Source organism: Mixophyes fleayi, chromosome 2 (assembly GCF_038048845.1).
Source record: "Mixophyes fleayi isolate aMixFle1 chromosome 2, aMixFle1.hap1, whole genome shotgun sequence".
NCBI lineage: Eukaryota > Metazoa > Chordata > Amphibia > Anura > Limnodynastidae > Mixophyes > Mixophyes fleayi.
In genome coordinates this window covers 229,330,230-229,357,868 of record NC_134403.1, presented here as the reverse complement: position 1 = coordinate 229,357,868, position 27,639 = coordinate 229,330,230, and the positions used below count along the sequence as shown (strand labels likewise).

The 27,639-nt window shown below is 43.3% G+C and overlaps 1 protein-coding gene across 1 annotated transcript in view; it reads right to left on the bottom strand.

Moving 5' to 3' along the window:
• The window catches only part of HEATR6 (HEAT repeat containing 6), a 113,588-nt gene that overhangs the window by 55,587 nt on the left and 30,362 nt on the right, over positions 1–27,639 (bottom strand). Inside the window, exons 6-8 of the mRNA XM_075195575.1 lie at positions 27,142–27,243; positions 19,496–19,633; positions 9,352–9,623 (exon numbers count right to left, since the gene is read on the bottom strand). Coding sequence (XP_075051676.1) covers positions 9,352–9,623; positions 19,496–19,633; positions 27,142–27,243 — 512 coding nt within the window. The remainder of the gene's footprint in view (positions 1–9,351; positions 9,624–19,495; positions 19,634–27,141; positions 27,244–27,639) is intronic.

The window sequence follows — 27,639 nt, the reverse complement described above, 5'->3', positions numbered from 1 at the left end:
AAGACGAGTGGGAAAAGGACCTTGGTCCTCCCCCGGATGAAGAGGCTTGGGAGGACATGAGACTGGGGATAGCTAAATGCTCCATATCAACTAAACTCAAGGAAACCTCTTACAAAATTTATTACCGTTGGTATTACACTCCCACAAGACTCCATAGAATGTTTCCCTCTTCCTCGCCCTGCTGTTGGCGGGACTGTGGCCAAAGGGGTACGATGTTTCATATTTGGTGGTCTTGCCTGATTATCACCACCTTCTGGGACTCAGTCCATAGTTTCCTAAATACCCTTTTTGAAGCTCCTATCCCGAAAGATCCCTGGATATTTCTTTTATGTTACACTCCCCAAGACCTGGACAAATTCTCCAAGAAATTAACTGCCCACATCCTGACAGCAGCCAAATCACTCATAGCCCTTAATTGGAAAAAGACCTCACCTCCATCCCTTTTGGCTCTCAAGAAGCAGATTTGGCACGTGGCCGCCATGGAGGAGATTACGTACTACCTCCACGATAGAGGCCACGTCTTCAGTCAAGTCTGGGCTCCATGGCTAGCCGTGGAACACACCTTCCCCCCTCAACGCTCCACGTCCTCCGACCTGACCCATGTGCGATGACCCTAACTCTTCCCGACACATATCTCCCCCTCTGCTATAGGCTCAACACACCCTAGTTATCCTCTAAATACTTACAGTTCTTATCTTTGTGGTCCTACCCCCCTCACCCCTCCCCCACAATCCATTTTGTTCCTACACCCATTTTATATTACTCTTTAAAAATGTAAAAACCGGTCATTTTTGTCTAAAGGTTTCCTAATATGCGATACACCACAATAACTGTTGTGATTTTACTGTGCATGCTACACAGTGTTATCGTTTTGCTGTCTGTATTTTCTTGATTGACCACTGAAAATAAAAAATTATAAAAAAAAAAAAAAAATACTTTGAGCGCTATGTAGTACACAGATTCCATTTTAATGATCACGGTAGAAGACAGAGCCTACTCTGTGGACCACATTACAATACAGATCATATTCTGATGGCCAGAGATTTTTATGACGACCAGACACAATGAAAAGTCCATATTCTGATAACCGTACAATATAGTTTATTCTATCATAAGATAATACAGATCAAATTCTGATGACCCCCTTTACAATGCAGAGCCCATTCTCCTGGACTTAGTATATGCAGACCATATGTTTGTGATCCTTCCAATTCAAACCACATTCATTAGTGCCTAGTAACTAATATAACCCCTATTCTGAGGTGACAAAGGGAAAATGGAGACCTCATTTGTTAGAGTCTAGCATTCACCTAACCTCATACTTGCTATACTGTTTCCTTGGGTTCTGGAGAGTCTACCATTCTGAGCTATTGGCTGTCAGAGCACCTTGTCCTCTGCTAAATGTGTTTACTGTAGATGATTATTTTGTACCATAATTCTGGAAAGAAAAAAAAAAAGTGTGCATAGTGGATAATATGTCATGTATGTGTCTGCATTTTAGTGCAATGTATGCATATGTTTTGTAGTATTGTGTGTTTAGTGCAGTTCAATTGGTGTAGACGGTGTTTTAGTGCAGTTTGACTTGCCTCTTAGACACAATTAATCTGATGCAACAATCTAATTTTAGTAGTTAAAGGGGAGGTCTGTGCCACCCACTTATTTTCTCCCTTGTGAAAGTTATATAATGTATAATTCCCTGACCGAGACTGGCTGTAACACACCACCGGATTGGCTTTCAGAACAATTTTGCACACCTTTATCCGTTACTTTTTTGTTGTAAATTAATATAAACAGATTTTCCTTGGGCACAGAATGCTTATCTATATACCCAAAGCTCACAGTCATAAACTAGTCTTATTTGGCTCCTGCCTCTAATTTACAGAAAGCTTCCCAGGTATTTATTATTATTGCAAGCTTATTATCATGAACTGCACCTGGTTTGAACTGCTGTCATCTGTGTGGTTGTATGAAAGTTAAGTAGGAAAGGAGAGATGGGAGGAAGAAGGGGGAGGCAGTATCAACATTCTGACCCACATCTTTATTATCAGAGTTATAACTCCGATATCTGTAAATAGGCAAAAACTGTTCAAAGAAAACATGCTATCTTAATTTACAACAAAACATCAACATGATATTTGCACAAATAGCCTGCCAAAAACACAATTAAGAAAATTACATTTTTGAGGCTAATGTCCATTATAAAAAACAAACAAACAAACAAGGAGGCGTGGCTTGGGAGCCGACACAAATGGCCGCTCATATCTAGAGCTCCTACTGAGACCTGGGAATCTGTTCACCAAATCTGCTTCGCGGCACTTTATATCGAGACCAAAGGTTTCGGATGGTCTACTCGTCACTGCAGACCCCTCATAAACCGACTGTGGGGTATTTTGGAGAAGAAAAATAAAGAAAACAATGTAAAAGGCGCTATGGGACGCTTGTTGAATATCCCTACGCTGCAGCTCTCCTGAAGCAGGATCTGGTACTGCTAAGAAAGTAAACTAAAATTGCCACAGAAAAAAAGAGCGCAGCAAAGCAGGGGAGGCGATTTTGTATCCTATCCAGTGCAGGCAAGTGGAAAGGTGACTAGAGCAATTGCAAGGAGACCTAACGATCAGTACACACGCAGCTCCATTGGCAAGACCACACTTCATAGCTTAACCACATCGAACAAGGGTTCTGACTTGAGCCCAGTTAACCCTCTCCAGTAAACTCTGCCTACAGCGCTCCTCCCGAACCCCTCACCAGCTACGTGTCTTCTAGAATTGACATCCAGTAAACACTATCCTCAAAGTGGGCACAACATTAAAATGACTGTTACCACAGCTAAGTGCCCTTTCCCTTTCGCCCCTCACACACACAGGGCATTATGGGTTAATTTCATCAGGGGTACGTTATGCTGCAATATTGCATTTTTGACTCTCACTTTGCTGGACGATCCCCCTCATTGTCTTGCATTTGACAAGTGAATCGCACTTTGCAGCAGAACATCTACAGAACTCTTCCTTCTCATCTAACATTCTGCAGACTCTGATGCCCACCTAGGGCATCCTGGTTAACTCCACACCTGTCTGCTACATAGTCACTACCCAACAACCAGGTTCCCCTTGACTTTACCTTCAACATGATTAAAAACACTGGTAGAGGCCGCCGGGGTACGGCGGTTGAAATAACGCAGTGTTTCTCTTGTCAAGACAAAGCAACTATCTCTTCCCCTCCTCGCTCCCCCCAAGGGGCCCCAACTGATCCAGATCCTCAAAGTACAACGGTCCGCTCCACTTAAGCAGATTTTGTCAAATTACACAACCTGTTTGTGGACCGCACTAACTCCTTCTCTACAGACCTTCAAAGGGCCATAGGAGAACTTAAATAAGAAATGGTCACAATATCCAAAAGAACCACAGTTCTCGAAAATAAGGTGGAGTATACACTTAAATTAGAATATGTACACAAATTCTTCTCTTCACTGGACACTACACTGTCTAATCACCCCATACAGATAGAATGGGTACATAGAGCACTGAGGAATCATCCTAAGGAATCCGATCCTCCCTGTGATGTGATCTTATGTCTTTTAGCCTATAAGACCAAGGACATCATCTCCTCTGTGGTCAGCAACTTTCCTTATGTTCTCTATGACGGGTGTCGCATACAGGTGTTCCAGGAGCTTGTCCCCTCAACGATTACTAAACATCAAGACCTCATATGTGACCCGTACTCTCAGAGACAACCGATACAAATATCGTTGGGGGTTTCATTTCCGCCTGGTAGTCGAAGTGGAAGGTCAATAACTGTCGATCCGCACCCCAGACGAAGGCAAAGACTTCATTCACCAGCTCAACCTCTCACGCCCAGGATAGGACATGGGAGAGGGCTCCCAGAGCTCTACTGTACATCAACCCCCATGATTTACAGTCCTGACTGCTTTTACGGGAGGAACCAAATACGTATTCTTCCCTCTGTTTACACAATGTTATGCTTTATTGTTAAGTTGTTTTTTGTCTAATAGCAAATGTTTATTCTTTAATCTTGTAAGGTAATTTCTCCACTGCACTTTTTTAGGTGCAGCTATAACTGGTTGTTTAATAGATATGTACTTTTCTTTTCTACTTAATCATAGACGGGCAGGGGGCTCTCTTGGCTCCCTAGGCCACGCACCCACACATACTGGGAATGATATACTTTCTTCTCTCTAAACTCGCACGTTTAATAGCACTCCTATACCTTGTGCCTTGATATAGTTTATTAATTATATAGGTGTATTCCACCTAGTTTACGGTTATCCCGGTCTTTAGGCACTGTTCCTACAGGCTACCCCTCTGCCTTTGAGGCTAGATCTTATGCCCTCTCCCTCTTTTCCTCCCCTGCCGTCGACCTTCTAACTCCAAACTCGCCTCTTTTTTTTTTTTCCTTTCCTTCCCATTCTTCTCCTCCGCTTCCTTCCTTACCTTCACACAGCTTACATAACTTGCATCACCCCACCTATGGACCTTACTTCTCTACTTTAGCAGTCCCTTCTTTTTCGCCCCCCCTTTTTAAGTTTATTTTGACTCCGTATAAACTAGCTATGTCTCACAATTCTCTCTCAATATCAAGGGTTTGAACACTCCCCAAAAACATTCCATGCTTTTTCAAACACCACACAAGTTTAAAGGTGATATCTTCTTGCAGGAGACACATTTCAAGGCGAGCGGCCTTCCCTCCTTGTCCTCTAGAAGATACTCCATGGCGCACTACTCCTATCAATCTACCAAGAACAATGGAGTAGCAATTCTGCTCCATAATTCTGTCCTCTTCATCTTGTCAGAAGTCAAGGTTGATCTTGAGGGCCAGTTTTTCATCCTAACGGGCAAGATAGGACATCTTGAAATAACCCTTGCTACCATCTATGCGCCCAATACAGGTCAGACAACTTTCTTCTCACATTTTTTCTCAGTGCTACACCACACACGTAAGGGACTGCTTCTTCTGGGGGTGACTTTAATACGGTTATGTCACCTTCCCTAGACAGATCAGTTACCAGACTCTCCCCCTCAACATCCCCACACACAAAAACTTTACAAAAGCAGGTGACTGAGGCCGGACACTGGTGAGCGCTCTACCCCTCATCCAGAGATTACACATTCTACTCATATATCCACCAATCCTATTCCCGGATTGATATGCTTATGGGTTGTACACACATTTCAGCACATAAAGCAGGCTGACATCCTTCCTAACACTTGGTCCGACCATTCTATTTTACCACTCTCGATCGACCTCTTTCATAATCCCCGAGGAAGAATTGCTTGGAAGCTTAATGAGACTCTCCTCAAATTACCTACATCCAAGGAGAATATCTCTGTAGCAATCAAAAATTTCTTTGACCTCAATTCAAACTCAGAGGTCCAGATCGCCATCTGGGAGCCCATAAAGCAGTAATTCGGGGAGACATTATTCAATTTGCATCTCGCAAGAAGAAGTGTTCTGAAATACTCAAACTGTCTGCCCAACTTAAAGACTGCATAAACAATCTAATTTTCGCACATTATTTAAATGTGCACAAAAAATTAGCGGGGAAATCCAATTGATTCATGCAGAAAACCGAACGTCAACTACGCTGGCTTAACCACACCTTCTTTGAGAAGGGGGACAAAGCAGACACACTTTTGGCCAATAGACAGAGCGAAACAGGCTACCCATTCAATCACCTCTCTCAGGGACAAAAAAAGGTAATATACTTACTTAGACAAGTGTTCCTTGCCCACACGGTCCTCCCAACAAATCTCTTCCCTAAACTGAGGTATCACTGACTTTACTGGTGGGCTGGTGCCTGGTGGGCTTTGTCCCCATTAGGCAAGCTCTGGACAACACTAGATGCACAATAGACATTATTGCACATGTTATACAACACAAAATCCCACAGTCGTCCTGGCTTTAGACCTTTTATAGGCTTTCATGGCCTTTCATGTTCTGCACACTCAGGCATTACGGTTTGAGCTGGCTCGATATCATCGCCCTCCTTCAACAGTGCTGACCAACGGCTCATTGTCATCTGCTTTCCCCTTGAGCAATGGCACGAGCCATGGGTGTCCCCTATTGCCACTGCTGTATTTATTGAGCCTCTGGCAGCAGCTATCCGACAAAACCTGGATATACCTGGGATTCAAATAGGGCCACGCCATTTCAAGCTATCTTTATTTGCTGATGACGTCTTACGCTTCCCAAACCTCTAATCTCGTTCCCGAATTTGCTCAAGGAATTGGCGGAATATAGTTCCCTGTCAGATTACAAAATCAATAACTCCAAATCAGAGGCTCTGTCACTTCAAGTCTCTAGTTCAGTTAATGCTGCGCTAGAATCCTCGTTCACTTTTCAATGGCGCCCAAAGGCTCTGCGTTATTTAGGGATCCAAATCACTAAAGAGTACAAATAAAATAATTGAGGCACAAACGATCCTGTCTAGCCAAGTCCTCTCACTCTGGGGGGTATGGACTACCACTTTTTGAATGCTATTATCAGGCGGTCAACCTTAGCCATATTATCTCCTGGCAGTCAGCCCCAGGGAATAGGAGATGGGCCCGTCTTTGAAATCGCTTCCCTGTGGAAGCCAGGGAAGAGATTTCAAAGACCGGCCGCAGTTTAATCTCACTCCATTAATCAATTTGCACTTGTTCTATGGGACAAGCTTCACAAAACATGGAAACTCACAACACTCCCCTCCTCCCTCACGCAACTATGGCACCACCCAGATTTCTCGGCAGGTAATTCTGCCTCATACTCATCACTGTGGCAGAAAGCTGGCATCATTCCGTTCACCCACATACTGGGTGAATATGCCCCACAGACCTTCCCTGATCTGAGAGAGAAGACAGGCCTTCCTTCATCCTTGTACTACGCTTATATTCAAATACGTGGCTTTATACAAGCCCAATGTAAAACAACTAAACTGCGTAAGCCAACAGCTTTTGAGAGGAGTTGTATATACCGGATTGGAGCACCAGGATTGGCATCCCTTATTTACCACACCTTCCTGAAACCTGAAGTTGACCCCATTGAACCATTTGAGGCTGCATGGGAAATTGAAACCCAGAAAAAACTGGATCAGCAGACATGGTCCCAGCTCAGACTAAGGATCTCCAAGATCTCCATTAATACGGCAATTAGAGAAAACACTTACAAAGTTTATACAAGGTGGTATATGGTACCAACGAGACGACAAAATTTATCCGGGTACATCAGATCTGTACTGGAGGGCCTGTGGGGGGCGTGGGGTCTTTCTTTCATATTTGGTGGCTTTGTCCTAGCATTTCCAATTTATGGATTCAGGTTTCTGCTCTCATCACCAGAATTTTGGACATGGAGGTAATTCCGGATCCAATGGTCATGCTGTTGTGCTCCCCAATCAAATCTTTAACTAAACACAGTAATAAGCTGGTACAACATGTTTGTTCCACGACGCGTATGCAGATAGCGAAGGACTGAAAGTCCTTCCGCCCTCCAGAGCATAGTGTCTCATGTGTGGTACGTAGCCTCAATGGAATATATCACCAGTCCCCTCCATGACAAAATCTCATGTGGGACCCCAAGTATTCCTTCTACCATTCTTTATTGCCAGTACCCAGTACAAAGCTCCACTTGTCTACAACATGTGAATTTCATATTTTTCTTTAACCGTTTATTTCTGCACCTAATATGCCACGCGGAGAAAGAGACTGCCCCCCCCCCCAAGGGCATTTCTTACCCATTTTTTGGGGGACCCATTACCCTCTTGCTTTTTCTGAGCTCCAAGGAGGTTAATGAGCAGGACGCATCACCTCATGGAGCCACACTGAACCCCTCCTATTTCTTTACTCCTTCTCAGCTACCCTCCTCCTTCTCCCTCTCCCCCTCTTTTCCAAGAAAAAAAATAGAATAGAAAAATAAAGAGGAATAAACAAATAAAAAAAAAACAATGACATGTATCTCCACTAAAAGGAAGTGAAGCAATATGGGTGAAACCTTCCTGCCTCTCTGGGCCCATTACTACGGACACTTTGAAACTGTTGCACTGTCAAATGTAATGCCCTCTGTCTGTTTTTCTCTGACTTAATGTCTTTTCTATGCACATATTGAATTGCATGCTGTTGATAAAAAAAAAGATTTATGAAGCGAGAGAAAAATACAAACATTTCTATGATGAATTTTATATTGCTATCAAACGTGATCAAAGATCTTTTATATTTATCAGCACAACATATATGTTCAGCAGAGCTACAGATATTCAGATTGAGATCATCAGAGGATGTTCCACAATTAAAAGAAAAAAAAAACAAAACAAAAAAAACAAAAAACAAGATTATGAGCACTTATGGATTGATTGATTCTCCTTTTTGCTCTCATTAGTCACTGCTTATTAAAGCAGGGAGATTATTCTTTGTTTTCTTAAATCTGTTCATTTTCAACAACAGGTACATAAAGGAGGAACAATTGGAATTAGATATTGGACATCTAAAGAAAGGTTGCATTATCACACACAATTTATGAAAACTAAAAATAGAGCTTAAACATGTGCTACTAGGTATCTTCATAGAATAGGTCGTGTGGACCATAATAGCTTATTGCAATAGTTAAACACAGTTGACTGGCTGAATCTAGCCCCGAAGTCTAGGCCAGGGTAGGTACCATGTTTTTGGATTTTTCTGTATCGGTATAGGAAGAGGAAGGGACAGGAGGGTGGAGAGGTTGAGGAAGGGGTGGGGAGTGGGGGAAGAGAGGACTGAGTTTGTAGAAGAAAAGAATAAAAGTAATGAAGGGGGGGGGGGTAAAGGAAGCCAAGATAAAAGTGCATCTAGGGTGGGGTGAATTATTATCCTCATAAAAGAGAAAGAAATCATCTAATTTGTGTTTGGATTTAAAAAAAAAAAAAAAAAAAAAAAAATCGAAACAAAAGTATGGCAGTGTGGTAGCAAATTATCACACACACACACACACACACACACACACACACACACACACACACACACACACACACACATATATATATTGAATGGACATAAGGAAAACCTGCAGGAATGAATTAATAAAATTTCCATTATTTTATTGTAATGAAGGGCTAGAATTTTTGTAGTCCTAAGGCACTAAATTACAGACTACCGATAATGTTTTTTGAAACTCTAACCCTATGAATACTGCAATTACATAAAACAAAAAAAACAAAAAAAAGATATGCATAGCGTGCTAAATGTTATTGTTCAACCACTTCCATATTAATTAGTAGCATTCTTACTATAAAGGACAAACATATTTTAGCAAAATATAGTTATGACGATCTGAATTTTGATGCTACAAAGTTGAAAAAAAATTTCCCTAAAAACCAGAAAAACTCCCGACCTTATTTTACTCTGCAAACCACCTTCTGCATCTGAATATTCGGAGTCACTGCTGTTTAGTTTCTTAAATCTTGAAGAAGGTGAAGCTGCTGGATCCTTCCCTATAGTTTTTCCTGCTGACTTTTGTGGCCCCAAATAGGGACTGTAATTTGGATCTTCTACACACAACTGAAGTTTTTCCATTGCCGGTGTCAAATCATTCACCAATTCATCCTTCTTCTCTTCTTCCTGTCGACCTTTCTTTTGCTTACCTCTGAATTTCTTCTTTTTATTCTACATGAAATAAAACAAATCACAGCATCCCACAGTTAACACCTCTATAAGTAATTAAAAGTAAAGTCTTCTCAATTCCATAGCACCCCAGAACCCCAAGCACCAAAGTGGGTTTTACGCATTAATGCATTATGGCTTCTGCGGCAATTATAAATCACTACAGTTAAATAAGGTATGACTCGCTGCTAACATCAACCACAGGTGTTACTACTTCTTAAGTATAAAAATATATACTTGTTACTTCAGTTACCGTCCCCTCACTTATTTTTCTGTAATAAAGTAAACTTGTTATATACAAACACACATTAATGAATTCATGTGTGGCAAAATTGCAAAAATACTGCTGTTCAGCATTCATAATAGATCACATTGGGGCCTCTTAGTGAAGTTAGAAGATGTCAGTACACAAGCCAATAACTCATCTGCTGGCTTACTTTACAGGCATGCCCGATGCACCACCAAGGCTTCTGCACCACTTCGTCCTCCATCATCCCTTCAACCTTTTAAATACCTCTGTCAAGTAATCTAGTTCTACCGATACCACAGAGAGCTCCCAAGGGCTTTTAGTCAGTCAGTCAGTGTCTCCCCAAACCTACCCAAAATCTTCCTACCACTTCAGCGTGGAGGTTTATTTAGGCCGTGGACCTTTAAAAACATTATGATTTCTAGCAGAAATAACCAGACTTGCATCCCTCCCAGGTCCCACTGTACAGGAATGGTGCAAGGCAATTGAAAGTATCTTTTAAAGAAAAAAAAAAGTTATTTGGCTATTTGTTTTTTTGCTTTTTTTATTTGTAGCTAAATTTTGTGATACTATACATTCTATTAAAATTTAACAATAATATACTAAAACTATGCCCAATTTTTATTTTATTTTATATTTTAGTATTTGTAGTTTTGTTTGTAGGGTAATAGATCATTTTACAAAGAAAGGACTTCCCATCTCGACCAAGTGTGGTCCATTAAATGTAGCTTAATTCTGGGAGGATCTTGTGGAACCCTCAAGCTCCCTCTAACATCCACCTCTCATGTCACTAGTTGCTGAATCAGAGCAGCCACGTAATACCTGCACTTATTTAGGACTCCCAGGCCTCCCCTGATCTGGGGTGGTGCAGTGCAGTGACCGTTCGTCATAGGCATTTATGATCCCATGAAAATTAAAAATTTAGTGGATTTGGTGGGCCACTGTGGTAGGAAGTGGGGGGAGTTGCTATGACATATCAGCTGTGGAAGAGATATCTTCTTAATCTCTATTTGGAGGAGTTAGTGAGAGAGACTGCCAATGCTCAGCCTCTCTCTTGAGAAGGTCCACAAACCGTGCAAAGTTTAATTTTATATGTTGCCCAGGTATGTAACAAAAAATATGCCCACACCAGCAGAAACTGAGGGGGCATAGCAAACTATGTGGTTATATATATCAATAGGGAATATAATTTTTAGACCAGGAAATTACCCAAAGCATTATATAGTTTGAAGTGCTGCCAATAAAGATTAGTAGGGTGATGTCTACATCTAGTGCAAATTATTTCATTTGTGGTACCAAAGTGAAGCCTGGTAATAAGAAGTATGCTTCCTAATGGAATCTGCTAGGTGTGCCTAGCAAATTATCCAAGTAACCCACCTGGCGATTGTCTGCCTCTAGAGGACATTGTAAAGGACCAACAGGTCATTATTCCTGCATAACTCTCAAGTCCTATATAGACAGGTTCTCAAAGCCCTAACCCCATCCAGAGAGCAAGGAGACCAGAATCACAAAATTTTATTGGTGCCTCTTGTGTTGAAAGGAAGGTTTGGTTCTAAGCACAGCCCTGTCCTCATGGAAGATGAAAATGGAGATCAACAAGGCAGAGCTCTCAGCTCCGTATCCCTCCTAGCTGTGGAGACAGCCAAAAGAGAAGGTGCAAAGCTGTTAGCAGGTTGAGATCCCATGGAGCAAACAGGGAGATGTATGGAGACTGCACAGACATCACTCCCTTCAAGAAGGTCTGGATGTCAAGACAGTTTTCTCTGAAAGAAAAAGGGCGAAGACCTAAACCTTCCAATTGGAATTCTGTTCAATTCACACCAGGAGATGTAAATATTCTAAACACTGTGGCCATTGCTGGAATAAATCCTTAAATCTAATCCAAGGCAAACCTTAGTGTAGAACGGTCCATCCTTAACAGGTCGGGTCTTAGAGGCAGGTGCCACGCCAGGCCTTCTGCCATGCTTAGGATGTCTGTGTACCAAGATCTTCTGAGCCAGTCTGGTGCTACAAAAATGACCTAAACACCATCTCTTTACCATTTTTACCACCCTCAGAAGCATCATGGGGGAGGGGGGTAAAAGATAGATCATATGGAAATCCTAAGCAACCGACATAGCATCTACTAAAAGTTTTAAGACCCCCCCCCCCCTAAATTCCAGCACATTTATTGGAAACTAGGACTAGTCCAAAGAACTTAGAATCTGTGCTGAAGCATGATGCCCCCCAATCCTCAAAGACTGGCATGTATTGTCACCAGAGTCCAGTCCCAGATGGCAAAAGGGTGAGAGGTTGTCGCTTCTCAGCCGACAATGGAGATATAGAAGCACTTTTAGACAGTCTGAAAGGTCTGTTTGGTGAAGAGGTGGTGAGAGTTGTTCCACTTCAAAAACAGGATTTATACTTACGATAAATCTCTCTTTCTCCGAGTCCATCTGGGGGACACTGCTTAACCATGGGGGATTGAGTAGGGAGGGGAGGAGTCTGGCACCTAAAGAGTTAACTTTCTTCCTGCTGACAGCATATCCCTCCCACCAATTCCCCACATACCTCAGTTTGATTACCAAAGCCCTAGGACAAGAGGCCAATCAACCAAGATACACCCCTTCAACTGAGGGGGGAGTGGAGAGAAAAGAAAAACAACAAAAAAGGGGGGGACCGCAGTGTCCCCCCAGATGGACTCAGAGAAAGATTTATCGTAACTATAAATCCTGTTTTCTCTTTCATCCATCTGGGGGACACTGCTTAACCATGGGGACTTACTAAAGCAATCCCTCTGAAGGGTGGGACCGCTCTGATCTCCTTGCACGTAGAACACTACGGCCAAAGGAGGCGTCCCCAGACGCAATACATTAAATAGGTAGAATTTCGTAAAGGTATGGACCGAGGACCAGGTGGCTACCCTGCACAACTGGTCCACCGTGGCTCCATTCCGTGCCGCCCAAGACGCCCCAAACGGGTAGAATGGGCAACAATACGCTTCGGCACAGGGAGATAAATATGGACATAAGACTCCCTGATAGTCAGGGTAAGCCATCTGGCAATAGTTTGCTTAGATGCTGGCCATCCCCGCTTAGAAAAGTCAAATAATACAAATAGAGAATCTGTCTTACGTATCTTTGCAGATCTCTTAACACATATACGTAATGCCCTCACTACGTCCAACATTTATTTGTTCACGTTCCAGGAGACGGAGGCTCCTCTCTGAACACTGGAACAACCATTTCCCGATTAATATGGAACCTGAGACCACCTTAGGGAGAAAGGACGGAATAGTCCTTAAACTGCTCTGTCCTCATTTTTATTGTGGAAGTACACTGACAAAGCTGATACCTGAACCTTTAAGGTTCCTAGTTTAAGCTCCGCCTCTAAACCACACTGTAAGAAGGCAGAAATCTAGCCAGACCAAAGGATCTAGAATTGTAAGCCCTCTTCTTACACCATTTTATATATACATGCCAGATGCGGTGGCAGATCCTGGCCGAAACTGGCTTCCTGGCATTTAGGAGGGTGCCTACCACACCCCCGAGAACCCTCTCGCTTTCCACAGACTGGATTCGAAGGCTCTGCCATCAAATTCAGCCGGTTCAGATTTAGATGCAAGAACGGTCCCAGGGTCAGTAGATGGCTCCGTAGCCCTACTGGAGTTACCAGAAAGACTGGCATTGTTAGGACGTCCACTGCACTCTCAGTGAATCTCTTGATCTTGTGCAGAACTCTGGGACTTCCCTGCCTTTTGTTCGGTTGTCCTCCAACAACCACCCGCTGAGGACTTACTTCCTCCGCTGGTACTTCCAACAAAAGAAGGCCCCTGCCTGCTTCCTCCGAATGTCCCACCAAAGACATCTGGGGTGGATCCATGCGTAGGGTAGGGTCATGAAAGATGTCACCATCTTTCTTAGCAGCTCCAAAGACCTGGGTACTGACAGCTTCTTGCCTGACAGGACCCTGCCTATCCACTCCATCAAGGACCTTAACCTGTCCTGTGGAGGAAACATTCTGCTGTGTGCTAAGTCCCTTACTAGTCCCAAGAAACTCATTCTTAGACAAGGGATTCCCTGTGACCCTATAACACTCCAGAGGTTCAGCCCCGGACCTCCAAACCTGTATAGCTTTGTTTAAACGAAGCCAATAGGCAGCCATGAGCTCTCTCAGTCTTGACTAAGGACAGTGAGGAATACAGTTAATGAAAACTTGAGACAAACTGGCCCCATGATTCTATCATGATATCCTGGACCTACCTGTCCGCTGAGGACTCTGTCTACTGCTGGGCGAACCCAAGCAGTTGTCCTTCCACCCCACCCTCTGTGACCAGAGGCGGGTGGTAGTCATGCTGCTGGTCTATCCGGCAGCTTAGCAGAAGGGGCCTTTCCTGCTGCAGGGGCAAAGGATGACCTTCCTCTACGGGACTGTCTCCTGGTTCCAACGGCCCCTGAACTGGTAGTCTGGCCTCTGCCAGACCCGCCCCCGTAAAAAGGCTGTCTAAAAGAGCTAAACCTAGGCTTAGCCCTAGGTTTTGGAGCATCTACAGGCAAGGACGTCTTCTTACCCCCTGAAGCCTGTAAAATCCAGGAGTCCAACTCTGGATCAAATAGCATCCCACCCGTATACGGGATGGATTCTAACGCCTTTTTTGACTCTGAATCCGCATTCCAAGTACTTCTAGCTACTATAGCTGTAGCCGAAATAGACGATGACATGGAGGCCGAATTGTGGGTCGCTTCATATACGTAGCCTGCTGTTTCCTTCAGCTGCATGGCCAGAGGTTGAAGATCTGAATCCTGCAGAGCGGACTCTAACTGCCCTGCCCAGACTTCCATAGCCCTAGCTACCCAGGTAGCAGATAATGCTGGTCTGAGGCTAGTACCAGCGGCCAAGAAGACCGACTTCAGCAGGGATTCGAATTACGGTCGGTCGCGTCCTGTAAGGCCGCTGACCCAGGTACAGGTAGTGTGGTCTGGCGAACCAATCTCGCCACAGGCGCATCCACCTTCGACACTTGTTCCCAACGGGTCATATCCTCCTCTTGGAGAGGATATAACGAGCCAAACTTCTTTGGCATAGAGAACCTTTTATCTGGATATTTCCAAGAGGCCTCTACCATATCTCTCAACTCAGCTGAGGGAGGGAACCTGACCACCTGTTTAGACGCTTTTTTAAAGAGACCGGTCCAAGGACTGCGTCTCCTCCACTTCAACAAATCCCAGGGTCTGACGAACTGCTTTAACCAGATCGTCCATACCCTGGTGTCTAGAGTTTCCTTCTGACTCTATTATGGACAAGTCTAAATCGTCCACCCATTCCCCTTCCTCCTCTGAGGAACTCTCAGAGTCAGACACTGACCACAGCGCCTTAGCTGGTCTACGTCTTTTAATACTACGTTTATGTCTGGGATTCTCCAGAAGTTGGTTAAGTCGGTCCAGGCCTTTAGCCACTGCTGACCAACCCACCTCTCCTATCTGGGATCCCCCTAGGAGGGCCGGGGAGGGATTTAATCTGACTCCTGGGGAAAATGACTCCTCTGTCATTCCTCCTCTTATACCCTGAGAAGCCACTGATGTAGATGGGATCTCTACAGGTTTTGATAACAGTTTAACAAGGGTATCAACCCCTTGTGACAGGGTAGCCGCCCATTCAGGGGGTTCTACCGTCCGAATGGAGCTGTCTTTAGGCTGCAGTTTCATAGGAGCCACAGTGCAAGCAGCAGAGCCCCCCCTGATCCAGCCGTTCACCTGTTAATTTAACATTACTTTGTTTTACTTTTATCTGCCATCATAAGTAAAAGAAAACTGAATCACGTCTCATATACACAAACACTTCCCCAGAAATCAGAAAATACAGATTAAGTTATTTAACATATCATAGTATTTCTGACTACATAAGACAGGTTTGGAGAACTTTCTAGTTTTCTTTAAACAACAGTTCTCTCAACACATCATAGTCTTAGTTAATACACATGTATACATATGCACACATACACACAGAAAAACCAAGTGATACTTAGCGGGGAAAATATGTGTCAGCAATGCACTTCTCTCCAAATGACTGCTGCATCTGTCCTCCTTTTGAACTCTGGCCAAAAAGGGATCTTCCACGTGCTCACTCAGCAGGGGAGGGGAAGAGGTGCTTCTCAACACATTCCCCAACCACTGGACTCTCCTTCTGTGTCTCTGCTAACAGCGATTTCCCCTTTCTACTTAGGTGAAATCCTGTTGCTTTATCTTTCTCGCATTTTGCTACCACACCGCAAAATACAGGTACATATTCATCTATGAACCAGTCAAAAGATAGTATTTCTGTTCCTTTTCCTCTATATAGAGAGTATAAGGTATAATTAGCCAAGCTGAAAGGCTGCAGCAGGTTTTTCAGTAATGACTGCAATTAGCACAGAACACCTGGGCCCATTAGCATTACATTTGGAACAGACAATATGTTTGGCACGCCCAAACACTTCCATAACCTTTATCAGAAAATACAGACTAGGTTATTTAACATATCATAGTATTTCTGATTAAATAATACAGGTTTGGAGAGCTTTATAGTTTTCCTTAAACACAGTTCTCTCAACACCTCATTGTCTTAGAATACACATGCATACACAGAAGAACCAAGTGATACTTAGCGGGGAAGATATGTGTCAGCAATGCACTTCTCTCCAAATGACTGCTGCATCTGTCCTCCTTTTGAACTTTGGCGCCAAAAGGGATCTTCCACATACTCACTCAGCAGGGGGGGGGGGGGAGGTGTTTCTCAAACACATTCCCCTACCACTGGAATCTCCTTCTGTGTTTTTCATTATCAGCGATCTGCCCTTTCTGTATTTAGGGGAAATCCTGTTAGAGTGCGTTCCCCGCACAGCGCTATCCCTAGCGCGCCATCCTCAAGCTCCCCCTATCCTCCCATAGGAGGGGACTTGGTACACTCCAGCTGGCTCCCGGGGAATGGCAGCAGTAATGGCGCTTTCTGCCTAATGGCAGCGCCCGTTCTGCTATCAGCGGGGAGAGTCTCTTGTCGACTGCTTCCCGCTGTTTGAGAAGCGCTTTCCGTCCTCTGTCTGCGGGCCGCCCCCGCTAGCAGGCGCTTCTCCCACGAGTCAGCTCTGTTGCAAACAGAGCCTCTCGCTGCTATCAACAAAACAAACTTTGAAAAGAAAGAAAAAACCTATTAGCAGTTAACAGCGTTCACTGAGGAGCTCTTCTGATGCACAGCCCTTCTCCTAGGGCACCCAATTCAAACTGAGGTATGTGGGGAATTGGTAGGAGGGATATGCTGTCAGCAGGAAGAAAGTTAACTCTTTAGGTGCCAGACTCCTCCCCTCCCTACTCAACCCCCCATGGTTAAGCAGTGTCCCCCAGATGGATGAAAGAGAAAAATCAGTTCATTTCGGAATGCCGTTGAATGGCAATATGCAACTTGCATTGCTTCAAAGATAGAATTTTTTTTCCCCAGGACTTTCATGCACAGAAGAACAGACAGCCATCAGTGAGCTAACAGGGACTTCGCCAATCCCTGTAAAGAGAGGATCTTACCCTCTAGTAAGAACACCTTGAGCTGATGGGTGTTGAATAAAAGCCCCAGAAAGATCATCCACTGGGAAGGGGTCATGTTGGATTTCCTGTAATTGATACCAGACCGTGAGCTCTTAAAATGTGTGCTGTCCCCTGAACATGAGCCTGAAACAAGGCCAAGGACTTCACCTTGAACAACAGATAGTCTAGGTAAGGGATGACAGTCAATCCTCTAGATCTGAAAAGGGACACCATCACCGATATGATTACCTCTGGTGCTGTCGCAAGGCTGAAGAGTAGGGCCTCAAACAGTGATGGGACTGAACAACAAATCTGAGACACTGGTGTCTGTACCATATTGGAACGTAAGTGCACATCGTTGATATCCATGGACACCATGATCACATCATGTTCCATGCTGTTGACAACCGACCTCAAGGATCCCCATAATTTATACCCCGTGTCTACGATGGATGAACGAGAAATATGGGATAATATAACCCCAGTAATTAACCCAAATTCACATGGTTTAGTATATTCTTTCAGCAGGAAAATTTTAAGGTGCAGCTGGTCCAATCAGCTGCAATCTAATGCAATTATTTAGTATTAAGATGTGCTACCTCACTAAAGCGGTTTAATTCAATGTACTTAATGCACAACCTAATTTTCTAAACTCATTATCCTTAACCACATTTTTATCCTGTGCATGTAAATATTCAAATATACCAGTAAAAGAGGACATATCAAACCAAGCTACCCTGAACACACTTAAGAACAAACAACTAATTGTGCATAAGAGTTTAAAAAGCCTGCTAAACATAAATACACGTTTATGAATATAAAACATCTACTCCTAATACAGCTACCAGCACATTACACAGCCCAAATGGCCAGTAAATCACAGTCAAAAGTTACTATCACTAGCATATAAGGCAACATGTTATGCAAACTTAATGAACGTGAATAAAATGTTATGGCACCTAGTACAGTCCAAGAGGAGGGTGTGACAGGATGTACCTTCTATGCCACCCTGTCGTGGTGCTGGTGACCGGCTGTGTTTGCCTGGACATCATCCCCTTTTATCCTAATTGTGTCCCTCTAAACAAAGTAGGAGGTGCTCTGCTGCCACCACTAGGCTTCTTCAACGGTGCTTAGCTCCGGTTTCTTCTGGGTAATTCTTGCTGCTAGTGCATTCCCTTGCTGGACACCTGGGCTGGTACGCCTGACCTCTTTCTTCAGATCAAAGTTGCTGTGGATGGTTCCCCATGTTATTTCTATGTGATCCAGCCACAGAAGGTTTTACTCTCGGCCAAAATCTTCATCTGTACACTAATTTACTGGATGTTTCAGGGACATCTGTCACCATGAGCGGCTGCATTGTACGATTATGCAACACAGGAGCTAAAGTCTTTTCCAGACCCAGAATAGGAAGGAGGTTCAATTAAGAATAAAGGACAGTCATGGCTGCCAGCAGTGGTCTACAGTGACTGTCTCATCTTTCAAGTTTCCACCTTCCACTATCTATTCTCATTTCTACTGTATACACCATACCACCAGTAGCTGTACAGAAAGGACAGTAGACAATGGCTGATTAATAGTGGTGGCTTATAATGCATCCACCTCATTGTAGTCACTTTCCCCACCATCAACTACAATATTTATTCTGCCTCCTTAGCACAAATTTTGTGAGGGACAATATATACTTAAGCCATTACTGCCCTCTTGTATGTTATTTATAATGTTCCTCAGAATGTACAGTGCTATCCAATATTTTGTCTCTTTATAAAGCATAATAATACGACAACTACTAATGATAATAATGGCTGTTGCCCTAGAACCAAATTATAAATCAGTGCACAAGTGCAGGTAAAACCCAGACAGTGCTCAATATGGGGAGGTTGTGAAGGTGCAAATGGGCTTAAGGAAGGGAGGATGGTAGCACACAAATAGGAACTGCAAGTGTCCTAACATCATAATGCTGACATTAGTAGCAATTTTTTCATCTTCTTATCAACAAACCGTTTTAGCTAGCCAAAGGACTATATTTGTATAGCAAGGATTGCAATGACAGCATTCTTAATGTTTTGTCACATAAGGTCCCTCCAAAGAATGTCACTTACCCAGGTTGGTCGTACTGTGCTTCCCTCAGTTTGCTCTGGTTTTGTAAGTGATCTTCCATCATACTGGGGTAGAGGAGCTGGATACAAAACTGATGGCATATCTATATTGAGTCCAGGAAGTCCATGAAACATATATTTCTAGAATGAGAAATATTTATATTTATTATAAATATAGATTTATTTTTTTAACAAAAAGGTTTCATAAAAAAAAAAAAAAAAAAATAATAATAAAGAAAAAAAAAAGAATACACAGGCAATTGCAGTTTAAATGACAGATATATTCTACAGGTATCCAACACAAACATACATCAAACCAAAAAGACAAGACAGAGGAAATCACAACCTACAGGGAAGAGGCAAGGAGAGAAGGGGGGGCGTGACCAGGGTCGGTGAGACATACAAGAGATCATGCATTTAATAAATCAAAATTGAAAAGATAGAGGCTCTATTGAGACTTGGGACGATGTCACAGCTGAATGAGTAACATAATAATGAGACCAGAATACTTGAAGCAAATTGTTTCCATCATGTAGCAATGCTGGGTTTTTGCTATAACTTTGGAGAGATGTGGGGGAGCCGGGTTCTTCCACTGCTGGGCAATAGCTGCTCTAGTGGCAATTAGGATATTGGTGGTGGTGAGCTGGGAAGTCAGACGGATATAGTTGGAGTAGAGCCAAAGTTGGTTGTGGCGCGATTACTAATGTACTTACCTGTCAAACTAGATCAAACACATCATCCCATAGAGGTTTAATTTTGGGGCAGGTCCAGAAACCTGAAAGAGGGATCTGGCCTCCCCACGCTCCCTCCAACAAAATTGGGACACCGTGGGCCAAATCCTATGCAGCTTATTTGGGGTGCAATATAACCATTTTTATGAGCATCTCTGAGTGGTTAATACATTTTGACATCCTATAAATTCTTGAAGATGTGTTCTCAGTCTTCCTCCGTTAGGGGGTGACCAAGGTCAAGTTCCCATTTTATTTGGACAGGCAGCTTACTATGCTCAGGAGCAGATAATGGACACTGGTACCAGGCTGATATACCACAAGCATGGGAACCTGAATAGATCAAGAGCTTCACTAGTGGTGGGGGTGAGTGTAGCAAGAGCAAACCAGACTTCTACGATTGAATCCAATGGCATAGCCGGAGGTATCTGCAGAAATCTGAGGCCGGAATCTGGAAGCGCTCCTGAAGAGAGGAGAATACCAGGACACCCTGCTCGTAAAGATCCGATAGCCTATTGACTTCCCGGGAGGTCCAAAGATCCAAGCACAGGTCTAGGATTAAAGATGTCACTGCAGAGAGGCAAAGGTGGGCTGAGGGAAAGGAAAACTTCTGGACTACCCTTACCAACTTATCCCAACTAGCTAAAGAGCCTTTGACACTAGGCAATATGGACACTGTGGCTGGTCTGGTCGTCTCCTCCAAACAAAGCAAATCTTCTACTGTAAGTGATGAAACAGCGTGTGCTTCGACAGAAATCCATGGTTTGCGAGGATGAGGAGCCGTCCAGTCCCTAAGCTTGTTGGTAAAGTTCCAAGTCAAGGGCAGCAAGGCCACATCTTAACTTAGGCCGAAACAGACGTGACTGGGCCATCCTGGGACGCCTGCCTCTCCACACAAATCACAAGGCGCTTGCGTAAAACTTTAATTATTTGGAGTGGAACAAAAGCAGGTATAGATCTAAACAAGTACAGGATTTTTGGCAAAAGCATAATTTTAAGCTCTGCTATCCTACTGAGCCACGACAATCAAACTCCATCCACGAGGTATAGTCCGTGTTATAACATGGTGTAGAAGTGGGATATAGTTACAGTCTATGAGGTCCTTAGGATGGTTGGGGATATGTATCCCCAGATATAAGTTATGAAAAGCACCAATTAAATTTGTAAGTGGTTTGGAGTTAGAAAAGACTGTCTTGTGAGATTCCCACTCCCATGGCTTCTGATTTGGTAAAATTAATTTTGTAATACGAAGCCTCAGAGTATGCTCTGAGAACTTACTGCAAGGCGGGTAAAGAGGTCTCAGGCTCGGTCAGGAAAAGAAGGGAATCATCTGCAAACAAGCAGATCATAGGATGCGTGTCTCCATTCCTAGTGCCAGTGATAGCAGGCATTGTCCGGATCTGTTCCATTGCAAATGCGAAGATGAACAGCGATAGCGGGCATCCCTGCCTGGTTACATTAGTACTGTCAAAAGGGGCCGATAGGAACCCATTACTGAGAACTCTAGCTGAGGGACAACTATAGAGGGTTTGGATTGTTGGAAGAGTCCATGAAACCCAAACCTGGCAAGGATGGCCATCAGGTAGTCCCAATCTTGAGCGTCCATGTCAGCATCCAATGAGAGGAACAGCAGAGGCTGAGCCAGGGTCGTATGGGATGATAATAGATTAAGGATCCAGCATGTGTTGTCTGGGGCTTGTCTGCCCAAAACAAATCCAACCTGATCTTGGTTAATTAAGCTCAGCAGGATTGGGTTTAGTCTGTTGGCAATCATCTTATCAAACAGCTTAAGATCGGTATTTAGGAGCGCAATTGGGCTGTAGTTACGACAGTGGGCTAGGTCCTTGCCAGGCTTGGGGATGGTGACTATTCTTGCCTCCAGCATCTCTTCAGGTAAATAAAAATCTTCCGTGGCCTTGTTAAACAGGGTGTTAAGCACTGGACTGAGCTCCGCCTGGAAGGCAAGACTGAAGCTGTTTATGAGACCATCATGCCCCGTTGTTTTATCGCGCTTGAGGGATTTTATAGCCACCCGGACTTCATCCTCCATCCAGGCGGAGCACAAGCCAGACAGTATATCCAGTGCTAGGGCTGGTAAGTAAAGGTAATCCAGGAAATTCACAGTAATAGCAGAAGGGTGGGGTTGGGGATCATCCAACCTGAGATTATAAAGCTGCTTATATTAAGCGACTAACTGGCTAGCAATGTCTGGTGGGTTAGAGATAAGAGTACCATGGGGGCCTGCAAGAACTTTAATACGATTAATGGCATTCTTCCCTCTGAGTTTACAGGCTAAAAGTTTTCTCGCCAGATTCCCAAGGGTATAGAACTTACGATTTAACCTAGCTATAGCATTAACTTGCAGCATTGCAACGGAATTTTACTTTTTACAAAGATCGGCCAAGGATGCTTTTACACCAGGGTCAAAGGGGTTGAGCTTAAGTCGTTGCTCCAGAACAGCAATCTGTGCTTCGTAGGATTCAAGCACCTTTAATTGGAAGCGTCTAATTTTAGCTGTGGATTGTATAGCTGCTCCCCACATGACCGCCTTCAAAGCACACAAATATGTGAATTCTGAGGTGCCTTACGATGTTTTAGTCTGCAAGTAGGAGTCTAGCGCATCACTCAGTACCTGTTTACCCATAGTGTCCAATAGGATGTACTCAGCCATTCGCCAGGGTCAGGGGGAAGAGTCCCGTGCTGGGGCCTCCAGGCACCAGATTAACGGACCATGGTCTGACCAAGTGATGGGCTTAAATCAAGATATTAGAAACCCACTGGAGACCATTTATCAGAAAGCAGGAGATCTATGCGGGAGAAGGAGTTGTGCATGGGGGAAAAGAATGTGTAATCTCATTCTCTGGGATGTTTCGCTCTCCAGGCATCACATAGATCAAATTCAGTAAGCAGCTGAGCAAAGTTTTGGGCTAGAGATATAGCAGGGAAACGTGATCGGTCAGTAGTGGGGGTGGATCTATCAAATCTGGGATCAGGAGCTACATTATAACATTATTTAATAATATTAAATAATGTTGGACAGTTTGAAAAGTGTGTCTCAGTAACGGGATTTGCCGGGAATTTGGGGCATATATGGAAACCAAGGTAATGGTCTGTTTGCCCAGGGAACCTACCAGAATAGGATAACGGGCTTTTTTGTCAGCTATCTGCTTTTCCAATTTAAAAGGACATACTGCTTGCAATAAAATAGCCACTCCATTGCACTTAAAGGGACTGCAGGCAAGATAGGAGGTGGGGTAACTTGTTGTGAAATTGAGGGGGGGGGGGGGGGGGGGGACACGACTGCAGGGACAAATGGGTCTCTTGGACCGCGACTATATCCGCTTTATGTGCAGTAAAATATTTGAGAGCAATTCTACGCTTGTCGGTGGGAATTCAGGCCCTTGGTATTTATAGATAGAAACTGGACCATGGTGGAGGTTGGTGGGGATCAGCAACGACCTTGAGCATAACTTGAACAGTGGGGTATATGCACCTAGTGATTGTCTCCATAGTGCTTGGGGAAGGGGGCAGGATTGGGGAACACTGGGGAAGGAACTAGCAGGGGGGGAAACAAGTAGTTTCCATAGGGAAACTAGGGTTTTTGCCACAGGGAAGAGAAAAAGAGTGGCAAAAAAGTGTAAGAAATATGGGGTTGTGGATGTGGACCTGGGTGACTTGATCCCAGGGTACTTAAACAAGAATACCAAATTGTATCATATACATGTAACAGTAAAATATACTATATACAATGCACAAGCAGCAACATTATAGGAAACCAGCCTAAAGAGAAACATTGTTGAAAACATTCAGAGTCAAAATATTGTTATACGTACAAGAGGAAAATAGAACAAACTATAGCCGGCGTCAAACACCATACATACCCATCTCCCGGAAGGACCGGACCAAACCAAACAGTTGTGTGCCTCAGAAGAGAGAGACAGGGCAATGTAAAGCCAGATATCTGACAAACTAAGGTTTTTAACTAAAATATCAAAATATCAGGACAGATAGTGACAACCAGAGATATGTAGGGAAACTACTACTGTCCTTTAAAGAGGGTTCACATCAGGAGAAGGAGAAATCATCCATCATGTAGCGGCTCTCAAACATTCCTCTCGAACCCAAGTAGGAGCTGGCAAAGCTGTCTCCTGCATGGGAACGTTCCATTCGCGGAGGACTTATTCGGTATTGGTATCACCACCTTGCTTCCATTCCGTTGGATAAGGAGCTTTAGTAGGGAATCCCAATCTATAGGGAATGTTCTGGGTGCATGTGAAGTCAATTATGGGTGGTGGAATAGAAATCCCCTCTGTGGAGCCCAATTTGTAAAGGAGTGGAGAGAGCAATATTATGCGGCTCCTGTACTGACCTGAGGGCAAGACCAAGTTGACGATCTGCTGACAGTGGCGATGGGTGAAGATTCTGGCAGGCTGTTTCAGTGCTGCCTCACCGGAAGCGAGTCGCCAGAGGGAACAGTGTCCACTAGGCTGCAGGTTTGGGACTGGAAGTAGGCCTCTCTCCACCAAGACAAGGCCGGGCAGGCCAGGTATTAATCGGCCACACCATGAGTGGGGTCACGCACCAGAATGGGCGTCTCATCCAAGGTAAGTCCTAAGACCAGGCTGGACGACATGATATACAGGTGCGGCCAAGTCCCACGGAGGGGAAACAAAAGTTGCCTAAAGCAGCCAGCTACTTAAGGATGGACTTTAGAAAGGGTAAGGATGGGATCCATGCGGCAGAAGCAAGATGTTGGTGCCGCGTTGGATATGCCAGAGCCTCCTTTATACAAATGCAGTGCAACCGGGGGTTCCACCGATGTCCGAGGTTACTTCATTGCTTCCCAGATGTAATAATGGTGGGCAGGAGCAGGAGAATGATCGAGAATCCCTGGGGATTAGTAATTTTTTAGGCTCAATGTATGGAGCTCTTAAAAAGCGTGTCCACGCCACATGGCATCCAAACCACGCCCCATTAATATATTGATGTTTAACGTATTAATACGTTAATCAAAATAAATGGAAACAAAGACTGTATACCCCACAATGTAATTACTTAATATTTCTCTTATTTACAGCAGAATAGTACAACCAATTGTGTGTGCCTAAGTAAAAATGTCACTGCTCATACACTCACAATACTTTGCACTGATCTTCCAATCAAAATACAATCAAAGGTGTCTTCTGCCACTACAATTATTAGCAAAGGAAGACATTATAAGATAAATGGATTAGCTGTAACAAGCACATACAGCTGCATTGCATTATATATATATATATATATATATATATATATATATATATATATATATATATATATATATATATATATATATATATATATATATACACACACACATACACATACACATACACACACATACATGTGAGTGCATGGTGGAAATGTCACATCAGGTTTGCCTTACTTCTACTTAAGGACAGCCCTCTTCACTAATATCATACTGCTCAGTTAATTATCGGTTACGTTTACATAAATGTAGATGATCATGAGAGAGGCGAGCACTTTAACAATCTCATCATTAGCATAACCTGCACTGTTCAAGCAATGTCTACAATCTTCCTATTGGCCCGACAAAAAATTTTGCAATCCAAGATACCTACATTTTGAACCAAAAATCCATGCACTTCTCAGTAAAATTATATGCAATCAATTGCGCAACTAGGTGTGTGACATTTGCTGCCGTTTAAACTTTTGTGTTTTTTTAAAGCACCCTTACTGTGTTGTGACAACATATCTAGTTTGCAGGATTATGAGGCGAGGGGAATTCTTTACCTCAGGCATCATAATGGGAGAAGACAGGGGCAGCAGCTACATTGGCTCTTACATGAAGAGACTCGCTGCCTCAGTGCTCTAAAAGCTGCCACCAGTCCTTTCCCTCCTTATTGCAATTTGCCCACCATTCTGCTGCTTTTGCAGACATTGGGCCTGATTCAAAAGCAAAACAAGGGAGTAAATTTGCACCTGGGCAAAACCATGTTGCATTGGAGGAGGAGGTAAATTTAAAATGTGGGAACAGATTTAGAGTTAGGGTACGTCCTAGATCAACTTTGAATTTCAGTGTAAAAATAAAGCAATCAAGTATTTGTGCGCTACATGAAAAAACAGCCAGTATTTAACATATGTGCAAAATAATAAACTAATTTGCACCCCTTGGCTTGTGAACAAAAAAACCCCTTAAGATTCAGCTATTAAAGGTTTATCACAGACTCAACAAGCTATGTTGTTGTAGCTTTTTCTATTTTTCCACAGGCTCTACAATAGTACTGAATGGACAGGACATTACTAACAGCTAACTAAATACAGTGAAAAGCATGAACAACAAAGCTCCCTTAACTTAGGGGCTTACCTAGAGCAGGTGCCCTTCAGCTGTTTGGGGTTGGATTCCAACTTCATTCCACTGAAAATATCCAGCTGCTGCACAGTCCCAATAAAAGTGTTAAAACCTTTTCCTTCAGGACAGAGAACTCTTCTGAGTCCTCTCTTTGCTTGATCTTCAATATTGGCGCCATGTGACTAATTATGCATCAAACTCACAGACCACCGAGGTCTGTGAGCTAGCGCAAAATTTTAATTACTACACCAGATCTGCTCCCAGTAGTAGCAAACTGGTGTTCCACGGGTAGCCAGCCCAGTCCTCCACTTACACCAACGGATGGGGAGTCGCCAGAACAATAATGAAGGCTAACCCCTGCACTACAGAAAATTAACAAACACAAACTGATCTACCCAACTAGAGACAGAAAAAGAGGAAGAGCTACATTATAGTGTCTAGGGTCCTTTTTATTTAAACTGTCTACCTAAACTAGAAGGGAACATACCCATTGTAATGGCTGCCATGGAGAATTGAAGAGAAAATCATGTTGTCACTTGACCCTACATAAAATAAAAATATTACATTACCTTGAGTACAGCAAGCAGAGACCCAAGTTGATCAGTTTCCATTAACAACATTTTGCTACCATTTAAAATAGACTGTATGCCTTTTAAAGCATTCTGCAGCAACTGAAAGAGATTAATAAAGGTTTCCCATAAATGTATGAAATACTAAAAACAAAACTAAACTAAAATGCAGTAATATTTTTTTCTTTTACAATGAAATTATAGGATATTAATAGTTAGCTATTTTGAGCCTACTAAGGCAGCTATATTGCTCAAATGACTTCTCAAAAAGAACGCACAATTTGGGTAATACACATCTTAGGTCAACTGTCACATCAAAGAAAATCAAGTTGCTTAAAATATGACCATTGCCAGTTTTATTTCAAGTAGACCTGTAATTTACACATAGTAGACACATTGCTTATAGGGGAAAAGTAACTATGTCGCCTACCAATTTACTTTGAATTAGTGGCTTCACTGAGACACTGCCTGACTTATGTTCACGAGGAACAGGTTCAT